The sequence below is a fragment of the Gallinula chloropus genome (genome assembly GCF_964237585.1).
Source record: "Gallinula chloropus genome assembly, chromosome: 19".
In the NCBI taxonomy this organism is placed as follows: Eukaryota; Metazoa; Chordata; class Aves; order Gruiformes; family Rallidae; genus Gallinula; species Gallinula chloropus.
This window is the reverse complement of record NC_140104.1, coordinates 10,631,002-10,652,231: the sequence shown is the minus strand read 5'-3', so window position 1 is coordinate 10,652,231 and position 21,230 is coordinate 10,631,002. Positions and strand designations below refer to the sequence as shown.

The 21,230-nt window shown below is 47.0% G+C and overlaps 1 protein-coding gene across 1 annotated transcript; it reads right to left on the bottom strand.

Annotated features, from left to right (window-relative positions):
- Positions 1 to 1,500: 1,500 nt before the first annotated feature.
- On the bottom strand, positions 1,501 to 20,307 carry BLMH (bleomycin hydrolase). Its single transcript, XM_084272862.1, has 12 exons — positions 20,204 to 20,307; positions 19,850 to 20,047; positions 18,724 to 18,833; positions 17,935 to 18,076; positions 16,661 to 16,749; positions 15,569 to 15,661; positions 11,770 to 11,925; positions 11,367 to 11,525; positions 11,219 to 11,286; positions 10,725 to 10,842; positions 8,348 to 8,417; positions 1,501 to 2,491 (listed from the first exon to the last, which is right to left on the bottom strand). The coding sequence occupies exons 1-12, from the start codon at positions 20,214 to 20,216 to the stop codon at positions 2,340 to 2,342; spliced, it is 1,368 nt and encodes a 455-aa protein (XP_084128988.1). The 5' UTR covers positions 20,217 to 20,307; the 3' UTR covers positions 1,501 to 2,339.
- Positions 20,308 to 21,230: the final 923 nt, after the last annotated feature.

Genomic DNA, 21,230 nt, shown 5'->3' with positions numbered 1-21,230 from the left:
GATTTTTTGATCAATTGTGAGTAGCAGAAGCAACAATTCCCTTTAAAGCACCCACTTAGGAGTTAAATCAAGTGGTGCCTGCCCCTTTCCCTGACTAAACACCAGGCTTCTTCAGCCTCTCACCAGTCCCAGTCTCACATCCTCTGAGCGCTCTTCCCACTCCAGTCTGCATTGTCCCCAAGGTGCTCCAGCTCACCCCCAGCAGCCCTGGGCAGAGCTGGGTAACACGACATGGTGCAGGCAGCTCCTCTCCAGCCAGCCCAACAGCCCATTACTTCTTTCTACAGGAGCATCCCCTCAGCCCTGACACTTGGACATTCTTCTTCCCACACCTCCCAGACTTAGTCCTGTGCGTACCCAGCTCCCCCCACTGTTCTTTAACCACCACACCCTTGCATGATTTGACTGAAATCACATTTCCTTGACATGAATTTAACAATAACCTGAAAATTAAATGTTGGTTTGACAAACTACTCCACAATATCCCAGTGGAGATATCCCAAAGATATGCCCAAACTTCCAGAGAGGTAACTGCAAGTGATACAGGAAAGGTCATTTAGTGTTCCTGGATGGAAAGAGATCTGAGCACTGGACTTGGGAGTCTTTTAGATGAGGATATGGTATTGTTCCTGACCACTGTGAGAAGAGGCAAGCTGAGAGCAGTTGCTCCTGTACACTCACAGGCCTTGAGGGGACAGAAAACCCTTTGACATGAGCCTGGGATAACAAGCTGAGTTTGGTAGGAGAGAACCAGATATTACTATCAGAATTACTGCAGAACAGCTTTGTTACTGGGACAGAAAGTACTGCTGAGGGCACAGACTTGGGGACATGACATCACTTGGGGACACGAACAACCTCCTGCTGCCCTTCCCCACCAAATTCTCTTATCTAACCACTCCTGCCCACTTCAGGAAACATTAAATCCCAGCAGGTTGAATCATCTTTGATGACTCCAACAAACCCTAATCTGGATTTAGTTTACCAGGCAACATGAAGTGATTTAACTTGGCATTTTTAATATCTGCACACACAGCTGTACAACCAGCATGAGATCTATTTCCAGAATCATTTAATAGCTTCCCACCCCTTCAGTCCCAATGGAAAAGAAGTCAAACCAAGTACCACAGCCAGACCAAACATCTTTCTTGCTTGCACTTGAGCAACATGCATCTGCAACCCATGAGGTGTTCATCACCCTTACTTACCCTCTTTTTTTGCCTGTGACTACAGGCACAGTGTCAGGGTACAAAGACAATGTGCCATTTCAGCACAATTCCAACTGAAGGGTTTGTCCTGTGCTCATCACCAAACCATTCCAGTGCCTGTAGTGCATGAGAGTTTGTGTTCAGCAGGAACAGCATCTTTGACTACTTAGAACAGCACAGTTTCCCCTCTGTGTTCCCATTCTGGCTCACTCAGGTTTGCTTGTAGGTCACTAATCTTCCTATTTCATTAGTTATGAGGCTTATTTAACAGAAGAAAACAGACCTGTGCCAGTCACTTTAGAAAGTGTTTATTCAAAAGCTTCATAGCACCATCTTGTTTTAAAACATCCAAATAAAATGCAGCAATTAAAACATTGGGTTTTCTCTTGAGCATGACACTAACTCCACCTGTGAACACATTTATGGTTGTTCTTGCTAATATAACTGAAAAACAGCACTCCTGTGCACACAGACACAGCACTGGGCCTGGAGATGGGGTAACCAGTTCCTAGCTCAGTAATGGAAGAGTAAAAACCAAGTGAAACTGGAAACCTCAAGGAAACAGTTTTCTCCCCCTCTAATTCTGCTGGAAGATAGTTTTTTAAAGGTAATTTTTAGCAGATTCAATTCCTATGTCCCTCCCAAAACTTCAGCAAAACTAAAAATGTAAATATATAAAAGATCTGGGGCAATTTTTCTTTATGGTACAAGTCAGACCATGGTTAATTCATAGGTATCTTGATGTATTTGTTCTAAGAATCACCTAGCAGTTAATTCTAAAGGGCCTTTTGTGTCCCTCTTCTAGGGAAAACACTGGTCAAAGTAATTCTACCAAGTTACAATGCTGATTTTTAAAGATTTAAGGTAAAATCAAACTGCCATTTGACAGCATTTGTAATACATTTTAATGAGTTGCTTGTTTTGCTTTAGTTTTGCAGAGTAGCCTGTCTGGGAGCTTTGCTCAGCCAAATCAGTAAAGCACTAATTCCCAAAGATCCTTAACTTACATTTCAAGAGTAGGGACCATGCTGAGTGCTTGGTCACATTATCATTTGGCTATGGCTTCCAACCACTGGAATTCTCTATTGCATCTAATTCTGGTTGACCATTAAGAGGCAAATATTCTGCAGTTCACTTGGCTAAAGCCCCCATGGGGTCCCAAGCTGGCAAAACAATGGGTTCCTGCTGCATCACTGCCAAGACATCATCTGGTACATGCTTCTTGTCCACCACAACTTCGTACACGTACTCAGAAAACCAGTCATCAGTCATGATCAGGTAACCTGGAGACAAAAAGCAGAGAACCATTACCAAGGGGAACAGTCACACACATGAGTCTCACATGGGTGATGCATTACAAACATGGCCCAGTCATACTGCCTATTTCTGAAGAGGAAAAACAACTCAGAAGGAAATCACCACACAGGATGACCCCACGTGCCTCGTGTGCACCAAGAAGCCAGGAACCCTCCTGGGAACAGCAAGACCCAGAATATTCCTCATTTGTGCTTCCTCTGGTAAAACAGGTATCAAGAACACACAAGTGAATGACAGTGTCTTCATATTTAAGGCAGAATATGAAATTCTGAGTCTTTGGTTTGGAACTTTTCAGGATTTTGTTAAGAAAAGGGAAATTCTCCAGGTGAACACCCAAAGCATCTCTGCTCAGGACAGCTCTGCTTGTTTACTTCATGCAGTAAGGGGCCACCTGCTTTCCCCTAACAAACTGAATCACACTTTGGCTGAACTAAATCTTTATTTTCTCCCTTAATTCTGACTGAGAATTTCAGTGAACAGCCTTTGAATTGGGAGAAAAAAAGTCACCTTGAGTACCACAGGTTTTAACAGAAAGCTCCCACTGAAAGCAAACTGAGGTAAACTGAAAATACCAGTGGCTGGGAGAAAGCAAGCATTTAGAAGACAGATGAGAAGGCTTTATGTAATAAAGTTCCTCATGTCCTTATACAATATCATCACACAATCAAATGAAACAAGAAAATGTCCAAAGAATATGGACAATAAACCCATCTATCTTCACCATCTTGTTTCTAAAGCAAGAGATCAGATAATTCCCATAAATTAAAAACCCTATCAATTGTAACCCCAGCTGAAGCCATTTTGGAAACACTGCCAAAGGGAGCTGCCTTGATTATTCTCTCTTCAGGATATGAGTTCTTGGGACACACAAAAACCTCTCACTCCCAAGAGCCAACAAGTAATTGCACCCTGAGAGGATAATGAACTCTGCTTCTGACATCCTGTATCTCCAAGCTTGACAGGGCTGATTAGGATCTCAGTGTCTGAACAAGAAGGAAACGTCAAGCAGAACTTCAGAACATGCAAATAAGTAAGGTTGATCCTTGAGAAGGCCTGTGCCCAGTGTCACAATGAAAGCCATTATCAATTCCTTCATTAAAAGGAGACATTACTTTATACACAGTGATACATCTACCTCTGTGCCTGCCAAGGCAGCCCTGAGCTCTGCACTCCAGCCAGGGAAGAGGGAAAGGTTGTGTTTCTGGGCAGGGCACACAGTGGAGTTTCACCACAGACAATCCAGCTATGGCTTCTCCTCAAACCATGTGCACATTCAGGCCAGAACACAGGGAAGATCCCTGAGCAGCAGCATCTGCTTGGATCAGAACAGCTCTCAACTCCTCTCTGCCTGAGGCTGGTCCCTGTGAGCTTCCCCAGAGGAACATGTAAGCACACAGCATTCCAAGACAGAGGAGCTGCTGGCCAGGGAGAGGTCAGCTGAGGACAACTGGTCTGGGAGCTGTTGTGTAACCCAGGATGTGGGTACCTGCAAGTGAAGCCCCTGCCAAGGGGCTCCTACAAGCCACTTGCTGCTTGTGCTGTAACTCCTCCTGAGGGAGAGCCAGCTCACAGCACCCCTGTCCCAGTTCCACCCAGTACCCACACCCAGCTCTGCATACAGCCACAGGACTGGCTTCATGCAAGAGTATGTAACACAGCAAGAGGGAGCTGGCTTCTAGCTGGAGAGGTACCACAAGAAAGGTCTTTTCATGCCAAAACCAAACAGATGGACCCCAAAATAGCCGTGATAACATGATTTAACATTCCCCCCCTTTGCTTGCTGGTGGGATAAGCTGGGTTCAAAGTTAGGGAATGATGTCCTGTGTCTCCAGAACAAGAGAGTAAGCAGAGTAATGAAGCTTCCCTCTATGGCTGACAGTGCCAGTAACACACAGAAAGGAAACATTTGCCTGGGGAGTGACTTTACCTCCAAAAACAAGCAGTGTTTGTCAGCAGCTGTGTTCAGTCCTCAAGGAAACACAGACAGATTCCAAGAAACACTTTTACACCAGACAGAAGTGCAGTCACTGTTTAGAAGGGGCAGTGCTGGGCTCTCCCCAGGGCTTCCCTTGCTCTGGGACAAGTGCTACTATGAGAATTCAGTTCTGCCTGACCCAGGGAGTGCAGTTTGGATAACTTCACCCCAGGATATCCCAACCTCAGAGCAAAGAGGGACCCCACATAAGAGACTCCCACGTCCTACCTGTGTTAAGCCATTTGGTTGGGGTTTTAATGCCTCAAGGTCTGGTGTTTTGCTGCAGGCTGTACCCTTTATCAGTCTCTCCAAATCATGGAGTTGGGGTGTGCCTCTATCCCCCACACCCAACTGGGCCTCAACTGGGATGTGCCAAGTTTAGTATCATTCTTGGCTGCCTCTTCACTGATGTGGATTCTGCTCTGGACTTATCTAAGCAGCTTCCCAATTCCTTAACAAGGCAGATAAAGAAATCTCTGCCAGGCTCAGCAGCATCACAAGAGAGTCAGGACAGACTACAAACCCTCACCCTCCTACACCAGCTAGTACTGAATGCTGAAGAGTGACAAAGCAGGGCAGGAAGAAGGGAGGAAACCCTGTTGAGTTCCCTCTTCTAATGTTTTCAAATGAGCTCCAAAGGGTTTGTATATCCAATTGCCTTCAGCTCAGCAGAGGGACTGTTTGGTCACACCAAAGAAAATCATTCAAGGATTCACCCCCTCCCTAAAAAAAGCAGCCTGAAATAGAAGCCAAGCTCTGCAGTTCTGGTGGGATTTTCTCCCAAGGCCCTTTTCCAGGCAACTCCAACCAAAACAAGATACAGACAGTGAGCAAAACTTTCCAGAAACCAGCACAAAACAGTAAGTGACAGTGACTCACCCAGGAAAGTTCACAGATGGCATTCATGCAGTCAAGGTACAAGGAGGGTGTACTCAAGCCACTCTGGGGTCTTAACTGGCTCCTCTCAAATGGCTCTAGAACTTACTCTTGAGAGGTGAATCCACATTTAGAACAGAAATAGCATCTAAGGTGAATAAACTGTTACTTCAAACCAAGTAGCAAGTTCAGCTTGTAGGGCTGGCAAGCAAGTCCAAGTAATCCTCAAAGAGGACCAGCTGGGTTAATTCATTTAATTCAAGTTATTCCTAACTAGAATCCTGAGACTCCATGCTCCTGTCATTCCTGGCTGCTGTAGGTTTGGATTCTAGATTTTTGAATTGAGCTAGAAGCACATGACTGCACAGGCACCCATCACAGCTCCATCCCAGCCCAGGAACCAGCACAGAAGTGCTGCTGCTCAGTCACAGCTCCACAGGTACACCCTTCACACCAGTGCCAGGCACCAGCCCACCACACTGTGGCTTGGGAGGAACCACCAGTATCCTGACATTAGAACTGGGGACACCCTGGGCTCCAAGAACAGCTCTGACCCTCAGCCAAGGAGCACATATGGCTCACACAAAGCTGCTGACTGACACCTACCAACCTCAGAACACTGGAAAGCCCACACTGAGCAGCTGTACAGTGAGCTGAGTAAGGCACTTCATTCCCAGAAACAATCCTCTAACAGGAGTAGCATCCAGCATCACAAACCAGTACCTGGACTGTCTCCAAACCAAGTGTTCTAAGTTTTATATCTGTATTACATATACAGGTGCTTAACAAAATAGTTCCAAGTTTGTATTTAGAGACAAAAGTTTTGATAGGATTTCATTTTGGTATTGCCTAAACTCATTAGCCCAACATCCCAAAGTACATTTTGCTACTGTCATGTTGCTGAGCTGAAGGCTGAACATCAGCACAGCTTCAGTTTTGTCAAGACTCAAGGTCTTTATTGGAATACTCTGCAGTGAATGGTACACAGCTAACTCAGAACAGGCACTACTGCAGGACTAAGGGCCCAGAATGGAAATAAAAACAGTTCCAAGGAAAGTCTCCATTAGTAAGCTGTTCACACAGAAGTTATCAAAAGCTTATTCATAAAGCCCACATCCCAAATCAGAGTTCTCTGGAAATATCCTATTCCCAAAAGAAACTTCAGCCACCCCAAATCTTGTGAGCACAACATTTGGAATTAATCTGCACCAGAAAGATGTGGTCAGTGGCTGTTGGGCTGTGCCCTGAGACATCCTGCAGCCTGGCTTAGCATCCTCATCAGTGAGCCTATCATGCCATGGCTGAGTCTGCATCCGGCCTGTCTCTGATGACAAGTGACTGACAAAGCCTCAGCACAGCAAGGAGCAACACTCACACCATCAGTCCCACTCCCCAAGGGCCAGGGAGAACACAGCTGGCCCTCCCAAGACCAGGCAAAGCCTTCTGGGCATTCCTGGGCTGAGCAAGGAAGCAACTAGAAGCTGTTTCCTAAACTAGTGCTCAGCAGTGACTCAGCCTTCTGTCCACAGTGCCCGGCCATGTGCCATGCCAGGCTGGCTCACCCACCCCACTACAGCCCCACAGCACTCCCAAATCCTTTGTAGAGGAACAATAGTGCAGGCTGAGACAGCCTTCAACAGGAAAGCAAGTTCACACAGAAAACCTGGCCTAAGAACTGCATGTAACTGGATTTTGTTGTTGCCAGTACTTGTCATACCAGGGGAACACCACAAGGATGCCACAGATCAGGTGTTCAGCACAGCTGAGGCACCAGAATTCCACTGGAATATTTCTTCATGTTTTTAAGAGACAGGTGTTGGAGCTAGAACAGTTCACACTGCAGCTGTACCCTCCTCATCTCCTCATTGACAGAATGACTAAGGAAAAGCTTTGCAGTGATTGATTAACAGTGCTTTACAAGGGAATATAAACCACTCTGGTTTCACACATGACTCAGGAAGATTAAGTAATACCAGCCACAGCCAGCACAAGGCCAGCTGCAGTGTACAGATTGAAAATCTACTATTTTTTTTGTAACAGAGGTAAGTTAAGTATTGCAGTGAAGTCTTTATTTCCCCTTGCATACCAGGGGAAAGCACTTCTATACTGTTCAGCTCCTGGAAGCAATCCTACCTTGTCTGCTAAGAAATGCTTTCAGTACCTGTTGTCCTGTTATTAGGAGATCCCTTTACATGCCCCTAGAATTCCTGGCATTTCAGAGTACTACTATTTTCAGACTAACAGTACCAGGGTTCTCAGACTTTTCTGCAGCAAAAAAAGAGCAACAAAAAGGTCACACTCTCCCCATCACACCCTTGTCAAACTCCTACAGCTCCTTTTTTTGACAGGTGTAATACTGGCAATTTATTTGTGATCAAGAGCAAACTGATAAAGCTTAGGAAAATAAGCAGCTTTACAGCAATAAGCTAATCAACCTTAAGCTTAAATGATATTTAAACTTCAATTAAATTAAGTGAACTATATCTGAAGTCTACCAGTATCTTGCTGTTAGTTTCCATATGGAAACTAAACAGTTGGGTGATTTGATGATCAAAAGCTGTAGCAAAGGACAACATGCCCCATATCAGAGCTGCACCCAGAGCTCCAGCTCCAGCCTCCACAGGGGCTCCCATCAGCTTTGTCCTCCCAACCTCAGGACAAAGATGTCAAGAAGCATCAGCATCCACCACTTACAGACACCTCCCCAAACCCACAACTGCCTCTAGAGTGGAACTTGCAGCCACAGCACCAGGTTTATCCAGTGACACTTCCTGCTCCTCCATTCAGTGTAGACATAAGTCACACTGAGGTGCAGAATGTCTGTCTTCAGGCATCCAGTGCCCAACTCCAGTGACACACATGCTGCCTGTAGGCACAAACTGATGAGGAACAATCCATCCCCTTCCTTCCTGCCAGCTCCTTACTCCAGGACTAAGCTCAGTTTTCCATTCCCACCATTCAGTGACTTTACCTTTGTTACCACGGTCTTCACCCCAGGAGTTCTCCACTCTCCACTTCTCAAATGCCTCTTCTTGCCCATCCTGTGAGAGAAAACAAGTTGATGGCTCCTCAGCAGTGAAGGGCCACTTGAGTTTATAGCAGCCAACCCTTCCAAGCCTAAATCCAGCACCACCACCTGGCAGAACTCTGCTCTCAGAAGTCTACAGGCACTGGTGGCTTCAGACAGTGGTTTATGTGATGTTCTACACAACTTCTGCATGTGCTGACACAATATGAGCCTGCAACAAATGGTTATTTGAACTAGAACATATAAATTGAACTAAATCCAAGCTTGGACTTGACTGACTGACAGAAATCAAGCAGCTTTCCCTGCCACCAGTCAGGATGTGGCTCCTCTGAAGCAGAACACACAACTTGCTTGAACCTGAATCAGAGGGAAGGGACAGAGGGAGTGAAGAAACCCCAGTAGTTTGCAACAGCATCAGTAAGAGCACCTGCAGACACTTGGGGAGCCTAGCTGAAGGCTACAGCTCCAAGCTGGGTGCTTTGAAAGAGGCACAAGGCTTCCAATGAGCATGAAATACACTTGACTTCACATTTATAAGTGTGCCACACCCTGGCCTGCACTGGGTGGATCTGGAGTCTGGTTCCAATCTGCCAGGTACATAACAGCACTGAGAACAGCTTCCCAGGCTGCTGCTTCCTTCCAGCAGGCTCTCATGAGGAAGCAGCAGGTCCCTTGAGGAGCCAGAGTTCTTCTTTTGCTACTGAAATATTTTTAAGACAAAAAAAACCCCTAATCTAGAGAACACCCCATAAATCTGTATTTAGTATTCAAAGGAATATTTCTGTATTGCTTTATTCTCACTTTAAAGAAACACAGGATGGTCCTTAAAATGAGACTCAGGAGCTACCAGACTGAGGATGAGGCAACTCCTGAGGCTGTCAGACAACCAGGATAAACATGTTCATGTACATTAACTTTAACCAAAAGGTGCATTTAATCCACGTAGATTTTTATGTTGTAGAACTATAATAGGATTTTTTTAAATCTTCAAAGCCTCTTTATCAAGTAGGTAAATCCAAAATATTACATTTTACAGCTCAGTTGATCAAAGCTCCTTTAGATTAGATGTTATGTTTAATATCAGACAACATGTTCCAACAAAACACAGAAACAACTTAGTTTTGAATGTGGAAAAAACCTCTAAATACTGAATTTGTTCTTCAATAATTTCTTCTAAGTTCTCTTGATTTTAGAGATACCATCCATCACACACTCATCCTTTTTCTTACAGAAATCAGGACACATTTCACACTTTTTGCAACTACACATTTAGGCTTCCACAGCCTACAGCTGCCAATAGCTGGGTACAGGAGGTACAAACAGGCACAGTTCAGTTGTGTACAGATAAATTGGTAATTTTTAGTACCCAACTGAACAAATTATTACTTTTAAGAGGTGTTCCTGCAGTCTGACACACAAAAGTGTTGAGATCTCAGAATGCAGACCACAAGAAAACATCATATTGACTTGTAAAAATTAACTCAGAAAAATTCTTATGACTCAGTGGGCTCATCTCAAGTCCTCAAAGTCCAGAGCTCAAACAAGCATTTGCAGTTTCATGCAGCCTGTCATTTCTCAAGCCAAGGTCATGTTGGACAGGAAGAGATCACTTCAAAGAAACTTTAGTAATGACAGCTTCTGGAAATAAATGGAGCACACCAACACTGCAGATAACCCTGGGCTGTAAATTTTCAAATGGCTTTTTACTTCATTTGTTCTTTGTTATACTGCCAGGAGCAGATTTACTTGTGAATTCATCTCAGCCTCCTGTCTGCCACAGAGCTATTTTGGCCACTCTTTTCCTGCCCTAATTATGAGGGGGTCAGAGAGGTCACATGCCAGCACATTGCAGGAGGTTGTGACTGTTGCAAAGTGCCTCCTACTGGCATCTAAACAGGAGCTTCATGCTATAAAACACAGGTTGGACACCCCATGCAGTGGGGCAGGGTAGGAAATCCTTGCTGTCACACTACATTCCTTGCTCAACAAGAACCTGCATTTAAAAACCAGCTAACAGAGGTTTTGTGGTATCTTAAAAATAGAAGCCAACTTTTTTCCTTTCCCCAGTAAAAGTTTGTGGGCAGAAGGGAAGCAGCTCTGACATGTCTAAAATTCTTTCCTCCTCATTAAATATTTATAGTTCCAAACACTCAGGAACAAACACCCCAGAGAGAACAGACAACCCAGGCCTTGGGCAGCAGGGTGTTGTGGCACACACACTGACACCCAACAGGTTAGTTTACCCCCTTCCAGTGAGACCAGAACACAAACAGGCTGCCAGAACATTCAAACACATGAGAACTTCTGGTGGGAGACTCACCTTCTCAGTGACAGCTGTCAGGACCATGGCATGGGTCATCATTGATTCTCCAAAGATTAATCTCTCTGCTTTGTTCATGTTCTTGACAGAGACACCAAACACCAGCTCATGATTATATCTATTAGAAAGCCACACAAGCAATATCAAAAAGGATGCAGGGAGGATTCTTAAACCAGAGAATCAGTAGACCATACTGTCCCATATTCTGACAGGAAAAATAATTGAATAAGTGCAAAACCTCAGGGGTTCCTCTCACCAGATACAAGACAATCCAAATGAGTAAAACTATTAACAATCCTTTGTGTGGCATCTTTAAAGGATTAAGATTTTAGCTACCAAGTGAAAGAACTTCTGTTGCTGCTGAATTACTTAAATACACTCTTTTTTGGGAGCATAATCCAAAGTATATATGAATTGGTTGAAGCAGCCAAAGCACTGCTTCTGAACTAGAGCCAACTATCCCCAGCAGCACTGAGTTTTGATTCCCTACTCACATGTTCAAGTCGTTGATGCCCAGCTTGCCATAGAAGTGCTTCGCCACATCGCAGCCAAACCACACAGCCTACAAGGAGGAGGAAGAGTCATGCCCAGGCCACATCCCAGGGACTTTTACATGCTAAGTGTTGCAAAACCAGAACAAACCTCTCCATCCTTAATTGATGCTGCAGCTAATTTTTTCAAGACATCAACAGGCTGGTTGTTGTAGAGGGTTTTCCTCCCTCCTACCATGTTGCCCAGGTACTCCACTGTGTACAGCCTGTTGTACGGGTTCTGAGGTCGAGGATCGTTCACTAGACAAATCTGCCAATAAACACAAGTTGAACCTTCATTTGACATCTCAACTGAGACCTCAGGGGAGTGAATCTAGCTGGATTTCAGAGACTGCCCCTCATTAGCCACCTCCCTCATTAGCAAACAAGTTGCTTGGCTGAAATACCATCCCCTACGCTGCAGTCACAGGGGTGAACACTTGCAGCAGTGGGAAACAAGCAGCTTAGCAGCAAAGGAAGGTTTTGGGAAGCTACTGCCTTTGAGCACCCCCAACCTTGTCCTCCATGTTGAAGTAAGGCTTCACGTGCTCATTGTAGAACTGGACTGGTGTCACAGGCCCATATTTGTGGTAGTTCTTCTCCTTATCCCGGAACTCCCAGCAGAAGGTCTCTGGAGGGCTGCCCAGGCAGGTACTCACTATTCTGAACACCTGCAGAGAGAAGCAAACAGCCATGAACCTGCTGAAACATGCAGATCTGCCACTCCTACCACAGCAATGCCATTGATGAATGGATTTCTGCTTCTGAGAGCCAGCTGGAGGAATGGGATCTTAACAGCCACCCTTGAAGGGCAAGAAGGAACCTACACACGTGAATTACTTGCATTCAGCTCTGGACATCCAGGTGTTTCAACAGTTCAAAGCCAATCAAAGGCCACAGGAAAGTCACCAGGACATCTCTTCATTCTCACACACTACAGTCTCAGGTAAACCATCAGGCAAAACAGAAGCCTAAGGCTGAACATGTGAATTCCAGGTTAACCCAGGAACACAACACACTACCCAGCCTCATGCCAACATTCCAGGATTAATTCTGAAGTTCTTCTGAAGATACTTTCCCAATGCAAGACAAACTGATTCTACAAATGCTTAAGCATTCAGCATCACCTGTTCTACCAGAAGCTTCACCCCACAGACACACATCAGACCTTCTAACATGCAAAGAGCAAAGCATTTTAGCCCAGTGTTTCCCCCTGTACTAATCCCTGTCCCTGTCAAGCTCATTTGTATTTCAAAGACAGGCCTTTGCTTCTTTCTGAAAAGCTCAGAATAAATCTTCTCATCTGTTTTAATACATTTAATATTGTCTGTTTAGGGTTGAGCTGACAGGTTATGTAATTTAATTCAGGATCTCTGCTCTGACTGCCATCCTTTCCAGCTGGCAGCTCTCTACAGATCTCAAGCACAAAAAGCTGACCAGACTTCAAGCCATGAGTTGTCCCTATATATCAGAATATGAAGCTGCACTTAAGAGTCATTACTGCACTTTCTCACAGGGCTTATCAAGTCACAGGCACTTTAACCAGATGATTCTTTATGGATGCTTAGCAGGACCTGCTGTAGGTATTCTGAGGACAGAAAATTCAATCCTATTTAGACAGGTTTGAATCTGTTTTCCTTCAGCTCTCAGTGATCTGCTTCAGCCCTGTCCACATCTTGAGCACAAGACAAGTCTTTTCCTTGCAAGGAACCAACAGAATGTTTCAAGTAAGAGAAAGGGGGAAATCAAATCTCAGCTGCAGCTTCTGCACCAGGATCCAATGCCTGTTGTTTGTGCCACCTTCCTCAGGCTGTCAGACTTCACACTTTCCTTAACAGGACTCAATTCCTTTCCCAAAGCTGACTTGCTCTTGCTGGAGCTGGTTGAGCCAATGCATTTGTACCCTGAGGCTCCCCAAGAACCAGCACTTTGTGCTGATGGCAAGAGGAGCTCGTGCTAAGCAACACCATTGTGTTGTGCACAAGCCACAAAAAGGTGTTCTTGCTCCAAGCCATTTGAGAAAAGGAGTGATTAATTATGGGCTGAAACAAAGGTGTGAGCTTCATGCTTTCACTGGAGGCACTTGCACATTCATGTCTCAATAACTATGTTAAAGAGCAAATGTAAATCCTTAAACTGCTCTAAATATTTGGCTTTGCACAGACTGCACAAGAGGTATCATTTGCTGTGGCTACACCCACATCACCTCAGATAACCCCAAGTAGCAAGAGATGAGGCTGTGGAACAAAACAAGCCAGAAAAATGCCTAAAGGGAGAAGGAGCAAGTGGGCTGCAGCCAGAGGAAGGAAAGTGATGGAGACAGAAGTCTCAAGTTAACAGAGGCAGCCAAGCCTGAGAAGGGCCTCCCTCAATTGTTTTGACACCACACCCATCATCAGTTACCTAGTAGTATCTCACAAGCTTCCTCCATCAGTAAACAAACATATTTAAACCAAGAGGTGACTTGTATCACTCCAGCAACAACTAGAAACCAAGATAAGGTAAAGAGAGTGGCTTGTGCTAAAAGCCAAAATGAGTGAGGAGGGGAAAGGACACTCCTGATAAGAGTCTCCAGAGGAAGAAAAACTCAATCCCATGTGCTGCACAGATTTCAACTCCTGACCTGCTGTGCACTGGTTTGATAAGAAAAATGTTTATACAGTTCTGGAGTGAATATTTAATCTTGTGTTGCTGTACAACTGCCCCATTTCAGCTACAGCACTGCCTCCCACCACAAGCAAACCAAGATTTGCTGAGCAAATCAAAGGTCACAGAACAAACCCAAGTTCTGCTCTGCCACATACAAAAAATAGATGGGATTCTGTTTATGTGCAGATAATCCCATTAGGAGTGGTCTCAAGCCTGTAAAACTAAGTGGCTTGGAAGGACACAAGACAGGTGCAATTACACATTTCAGTGTTTACTGCAGGAAAATCCACTTAAGCTGCAAGCCCCTATTACCACTGAGAGAGGAAATATTGTGTTAACCTCAGAGAATTAGGCACAGCCTTATTGCACAACAGCCAAATTGCAATCAGCTAATGAGCCTTTAGTGTCAGTTCCAAGATCCCTTGTCAGAGGGCAAGAAGCTCTGAACAAATGGCCATTTTGCATTGAATTGTATGCTGCTGCCCTAAAAATCAGCATCTTTTGGATGTCTGCTGTAAAATCCTCCAAGGGTGTTTGGAGTTCTGTGAATTCACTTTTAACCCAAGTGCTGATTGGCAGCATACTGGGGAAGGGTCACAAAATTACTGCTCACCTTAAGGCATACAGTTCCTCACTTTTAGTTTGATTAATAGAACACAAAGAACAAAAATCAGGGTTTTTTTATCTAATCTTAGTATTTTTAATCTAACTTTAATGTTAGATAAAAAGCAGCTAAGTTTTTCACATGAAATACAAAGATGAATTCCCAAGCCAACACATGAATCAATACTTGCATATCAGCAGAACTGCCTGGAGCTCTACAGAAACAGCCCAAGGGGGCTCTGCCCAATCCTGATGTTTACTGCACTGCAGAAAAACTAAGCCACACAGCCAAAGCATTTGTTATCTAAAAGCAGACATAGAAGCCATGGGGTCACTTGCCATTGTGTATTGGAGAAAGGGTTTTTAAATGCAAGCACTTCAAACTAGAACAGCCTGAACTTTTTAGAACTAGTTTTGGCTGTTTAAGAATCAAGCATGAGGACTCCTGAGTAAGAGAAGTGTGAACAGAGTGCAAACCACTACACATACACTGCATACTACAGACCTGTGAGATTGAATTCACACAGAAACAGATTCTCTGATTCCATCCCCTGCTGCCCTTCTCTCAGACCACAGCTGGATTCACCTTCTGTTCAGCACATCTTTTCCATACAGGAAGAACTGCCTTTCATTGTTCTTTTCTGCTCTCTTGTGGGGAATTTCTGTAACAACACTTGTGTTGTGAGATTTTACACCCAAAAGCCACCAGAATAGTTTTTAACCTGTCTCATCCCCATGTATAAACACCTGATAGGCCACTATTTTGATCTCTCCAGATACAAAACACTGCCTGCCTACAGAAAGGGGCAGGTGCCCAATACATCAGTCCTGGAATCAGCATCCAAGGGATTTGTCTGGAAGTATTTAAAACAATCAGGATTAGATAAGCAACACTCCACATCAAAACATTCACTTGAATAGCTCCAAGCCTGCTGCCACACAGAACATTCCCAGTTAGGCAAACAAGACACTTGTTTTGGCTGACCCAACAGCTCTAGAAGAATAAGGAGGAAATCTCATCCATCCTCATGTTCCAAGTAAGTTGACATCAAAGAGCTTTACCTCTTCTATCATAGTGTCCATTGCAGCACAGAGTTCCCCTTTCATTGTCCCACTCTCCACCATGTTCCTCAGCCTCAAGCAGTACTCACGCATCTGTGCAGAGAGAAACTCCTGTTACTGGGAGAGCAGAAGAGGTGCCACCTTACCAGCTCTCAGGATTTCCTATCTGGCTGTTCCAAACTCATTTTTACTCTTCAGGCATGTTTTCAAAATGAAAATTCTTTTCAGAAGGCTTTGCATAATTGATCTCTTGGGCTGATGAAGAGAGCAGAGTGTTGCCCTGCTGCAGGAGGAAGAGCTCCAGCTTCCCAACCTGTCACCATCCATAAGGGCAGGAGCACTGAGTGGTGCTCCCAGCAGATCAGCTGGTTTGCAGTGCTCAAGACTGGAACAACATGAACACCATTCATTATTCCTAAGCTCATTGTAGCATGTATTTTACATTTTTAATGGGGATTTCAGCAGGCAACTCTGAGTATGAGCTGGAAAAGAAGAAACAAAGCCCACTGTAAAGAATGCTTTATTGCCCTCTTACCCAGCCACCTGCTCCAGCACCTTCCAGATTAATTCTGGTAGTTCAGGGAACACTCACACCTTTCCTTCAGGCAAAGCTGCATGTTTCCATACTGAAAGCTGGGGTTTAAGATTCACTCTTTTGAAAAAAATACTTTTTTGGCATCTTTTGCATCCAATTTGCCAGTAATCTCCAGAAGCCTTGGCATACTGGTGCCAGCTAAAACACTGAGGGGACAAAAAGGGTCACCTAGAGGCCAAGTGCTAGTTGTGCAGAAACAAAACAAATCAAAAAGTGATTTTTTAACTTTAAGGATTGGGAACAATTGCTACTAAATCCATGTGAGGTACTTTCAAGCTACTGAAGCCTGGCAATGGAAAGCCTTCCATAAACACACCTTCCTGCTCTGCATTTCAAGACTCTGCCAAGACTTCAGGCTGCTTTTTGAATAAACATGAGTTAAGTTGCTGAGATGCACTTAGTACTTTGGTCAATGAAGAGAAATGAAAGAAGGAACACTTGGAGCAGGGGCACTGCCATCCCCTTCCCCTTAATTTTATTATCTAAGTGAATTTTACCTTATGATTCAAGATCTCATTCATCCTCCTAGTAGCTTCTGTGGTGTGAGACTCTGGGAAGTATTTCTTGGGGACAACACCATATTTTTCTAAAAGTAGGAAAACTGAGTTAACAATTGTTTTTTTTCCACATAACAAGTGCTAGTTCCTCTACTTTTACCTCCTAAAAGCTAAGTACAGCTGGGGTTTATGCAGGAAGTGTAGGGGAAAGTCTGTTAAAGTTCACAAGTACTCAGAGTTTACATTTTGATTTCAGACTCACTCATGACCTCTGATCTGCATTGCATAGGGATCTCAAGAGGTCAAATCCCTGAGCAACTCAGTATCATTTAATTCAAGACACATTCTACACTAATTAACTCCTTTTAAGAGGCTCTTTTCACCAGAAAAAAACCAACTCAGTTGGAAATGAAGCTGCTGAAATATCCTCTAACAAAACTGGGCCTCTCCTGAGTTATTCCATGTATTTTATTGAAGGATAAGTGACTAACTTCCCACTCTCCTCAACATCTCTAAGACACCAGCAACAGCTCAACTGTTTCCTATTTTATCATACCAAAGATCCCACTGAGCAAGGAACAGCAGCCTAATTATTTAACACAATTAGATGTGAAAACAGTAACATCCAGGCTTCAAATAAGCAAATTCCTTTTGTGATTCTAAACTTGCATTATTTGCTTGTTGATTTACACAGGCAGCTCGTTATTTCACAACACAAATGAAAGCAAATGCTGTGTAATCCAGACATGGAGAAATATCTCCTCCATCAGTGTGCAAGGAAGATCCCACTTAAGCTGCTCTTTGCAAGACCAGCATTGCCACATTCCACATCATTTCCCTCTCCCTGATCTTTATTCCATCTTTCTTCAGGCTGCACCTCTAGGTGGATTTGCTTTTGCCTTGTAGACACACCCTAGTTTACTTTCTTCCCTAACCACATGCCCTAGAAATTGTATACAGGGATATAAACAAATGATGTCAAGTTGATGACTGAAGGAAAAGGGGATTAAACCATTTCACTGTCTGGGATATCTAGTTACTTGTGTTGATCCAAGCAGCAGCAATACAGAAGAGTGAAGATCCCAGCCATGATTTCAGTCCAACCTTTATAAGCTGGCACAAAAAAGGGCTTTGATTAAAACAAGGCAGTGACTAACACCATGTTCCTCAGCCAACTCCCAGGTCTCAAACTCAATTCCTTCTTCTATTTCATTCCTCATGTCTCAAACCAGTGTGCAGTTTCAGGAAGGGCTCCTGTTGAGCAATTCTCTTACCAATGATGTTAACCAACATGTCCCACTGTCCACCATCATTTGTAGGGTTGGAGAGCAGGAACTGCACCAGTCTTCCTTCCACAGGCTCCTTTTTCTGAGCTGTTTCCACAAAGGCATTTAAAAAGTAGTAACAACGTTCGACCTGGAAGAGACAGACAGAGAACACAAGAGATTCAAAGTGTGACACTGTGCACTAATTAATTCCTGAGCATCCACTTCTTGGAAGTCCTAATGAGATTAAGATACCTTCTGGGCACTTACTGGAGTTCTTCTTTTCCCTTTAGCACTCTAAGGCTTATCCTACAAGCTTATTTCTGTGGCAGAGGGCGTTATTTAGGAGAGAGTTAGCACAGAGCTTGAGGGTAGGGGAACAGGAAGTGTGGAACAGAAGTTACACAATGAAGCCTGGCCCAAACTAGTACTAAATTTGATCAGTTTCCCTAAGGGATAGAAAGCAGGCACCCAGCTCACAGACACGAAAGCTGAGCAACATTAGTCATGTTTCTACTGAACCTCCTACAAGTGACTTTTGTAAAACACACAAGACTTGAAAGAAGATCTGTACAGTGCCAAAACAGTAAGATCTTAACAGCCACCTTCAAGCTGAAAGCCCCACTTTGCTCAAGCCACACTGAAAACATCTATTTACAGAACTATGGAAGTTTCTTCTCACTTTGGTTTTCCCACCTGGATTGCTAAAACGGTCCAACTGAAAGGAAACTCTGTCCCAATACCACCACCTGATTGCAGAAGCCACCCCAGCACAACCAGAGACCTGCACTACTGTACCTTATCCCAGAAGAAGAGGTAGGACTGGCTGAACTCAAACTCTTCGATGTTGAATTTCTTCATGAAGGGAAGACGCATGGCATTGAGACAGGAGAAGATCCAACATCTCCCTGAGAGACCAAAGGAACAGGAATTAGATCAGAATGTTGAAGAGGTCTGTAAGCCTTTTGTGTTTAAACACAAGATTCTGGGTCTATTCTGCCCCAGGCTTTTGGCCACGGCTCTGGCTGGGTCATAAGAGCCCAAAAAGCTCCCAAGACATTGAGAAATCTTTCCCTGCAGACACAGGTCTCTCATCACACCACAGGGCAGGATAACGCTGCAGGTCCAGAGCCTGTCACTTCCTCCAGAGGATGCTGCAGGGACTTTGCTCAGAGCCCCATGAAGTGACTTCAGGGGGAGCCACAGCTCCCTGGAGCACCATCAGCAAAACACCACGGGCTCCCCAAGCAAGCATCAGAGCCACAAAGGGCTCCACACACAGCCCCTCCAACCCCACCCAGCCTCCCCCCCCCACCCCCCCAGCCACCCCCCAAACACAGCCCCCCACCACCACCCCAAGCCACCCCCCAAACACAGCCCCCCACCACCACCCCAAGCCACCCCCCAAACACAGCCCCCCACCACCACCCCAAGCCACCCCCCAAATATAGACCCCCCTACCCCCCACACACAGAGCCACCACCACCACCCCAAGCCACCTCCCAAACATAGCCCCCCAACCCCCCTCCACAGCCCCCCCAACCCCCCCGCCCCCACACACAGCCCCCAAACCCCCTCCACTGCCCTCCCAAGCCACCCCCCAGCGCCCCCAACCCCCCCTACACTCAGCCCCCCACCCACACAGCCCCCATCAGCCCCACACACACACACAGCCCCCCCAACCCCCCCTCCACACACACAGCCCCCACCAACCCCCCCAATGCCCCCTCCCCCACACAGTCCCCCCCACCCCCGTCCCCCCCCTCCCCCATACAGTCCCCCCCTCCCCCCCACACACAGCCCCCCCGCCCCCCCTCCCCCCCACACACAGCCCCCCCACCCCCCCTCCCCCCCACAGTCCCCCCCTCCCCCCCAGCCCCCCTAATCCCCCCCACACACACACACAGCCCCCCCAGCCCCTCACCGGAGTTCTTCTGGTTGGTGACGGGCTTGCCCTCGGCGGGCACGGCGTGCTGGAAGACCTGCACCGTGTCCTGCACCACCTGCCGCTGCAGACACACCTCCAGCGGGTCGCTGCACGTCGCCACGTTCTGGGCCAGCAGGAACTGCGGCTCGGCCCGCAGCCGCCGGGTGAAGGCGGCGGCCTTCTCCGTGCTCAGCCCTGCAGCAGCAAAGCGGCAGCCGTCAGCCCCGGGGACCCGCCGCCCTCCCCACCCCCTCGCCTAACGGTGCGTCTCCCGCCAACCCCCCCCCCCCAGGCCCGGTAATCCCCCCCCCCCTCCCGGACAGGCCCCCCCTGCCCTCCCCCCCCCCTCACCGCGGGCGTTCATGGCACAGGCGGCGCGAGCTGCCGGGACGGGAAGCGCCGCTCAACGGCCGGGCCCACCGCAGGTCGCGTGCCGAGGCGGAAGCGGCTCTTATAGCCCCGGCACCGGAAGCAGGAAGCGGGGCCGCACGCAGGCACCGGAGGGGCGGGAAGGGGCTCGACACGGGGACGGGGCTGGGGGATTAGGGGGGGCAGTGGGGGGGGTTGGACGGGGCGGCGCGAGGGACAAGCTTGAGGCGGTTGCGCGCGCCGTTACGGCGGGAACCGCGCGAGGGCGCCGGGGGGCCCTTCCTTTCCCTTCACACACACACACCCCCGCCCCCGGTTCCAGATTGTTCTGCGGCGCCGCCCGAGGCAGAGCCCCGCCGGACAGGCGGCCTGCCAGCCCCCGAGGAGCTGCGGGGCGGCTCAGGCCCGGCCTCTGTGCCTCCGGGCAGCCGCGTTCCCTCAGGACCAGAGCGATGAGGGAGCATCCCCATCCTGCTGCTCCCCTGGGCGGGGGCTCAGCCTCCGTTGGTGGCACCCTGTCCCCCGCTGTGCTTGAAACGGGTCCCTGGAGCAGGCGGTGTGGAGGCCGAGCCGCCTGGGAGCGTGAGGCGGCAGCGTGAGGCGGGAGCATGAGGCGGGAGCGTGAGGGGGGAAGCGTGAGGCGGGAGCGTGAGGCGGCAGCGTGAGGCAGCACCTGCCCTGCGCAGCCACATCCCGCCCTGAGCACCCTGCGTGTCAGCCCAGGACACGCTCCGGGTCACGCTGCCAGGGGCTTGGCCCTGCTCTCCTGGGAGGAGGAGCGCTTGTGCATCACAGACTCCCGTCGATTTACAGCACGGGGTGTTTATTGACAGTAATGTACCGTTCCCAGACACGCCGAGGCCTTCGAGGCTTGCCAGGACCTTGAGAAAAATGCTTGAGTGGCACCTGCGTTGGGGAGGAGGGACGGAGAGGTGTTTTCCTGCTGTCCTGGCAGTGCTGGAGCATTCCCGGTGGAATACTGGCAGCCAGGGGAGCTGGGCGGTGTGAC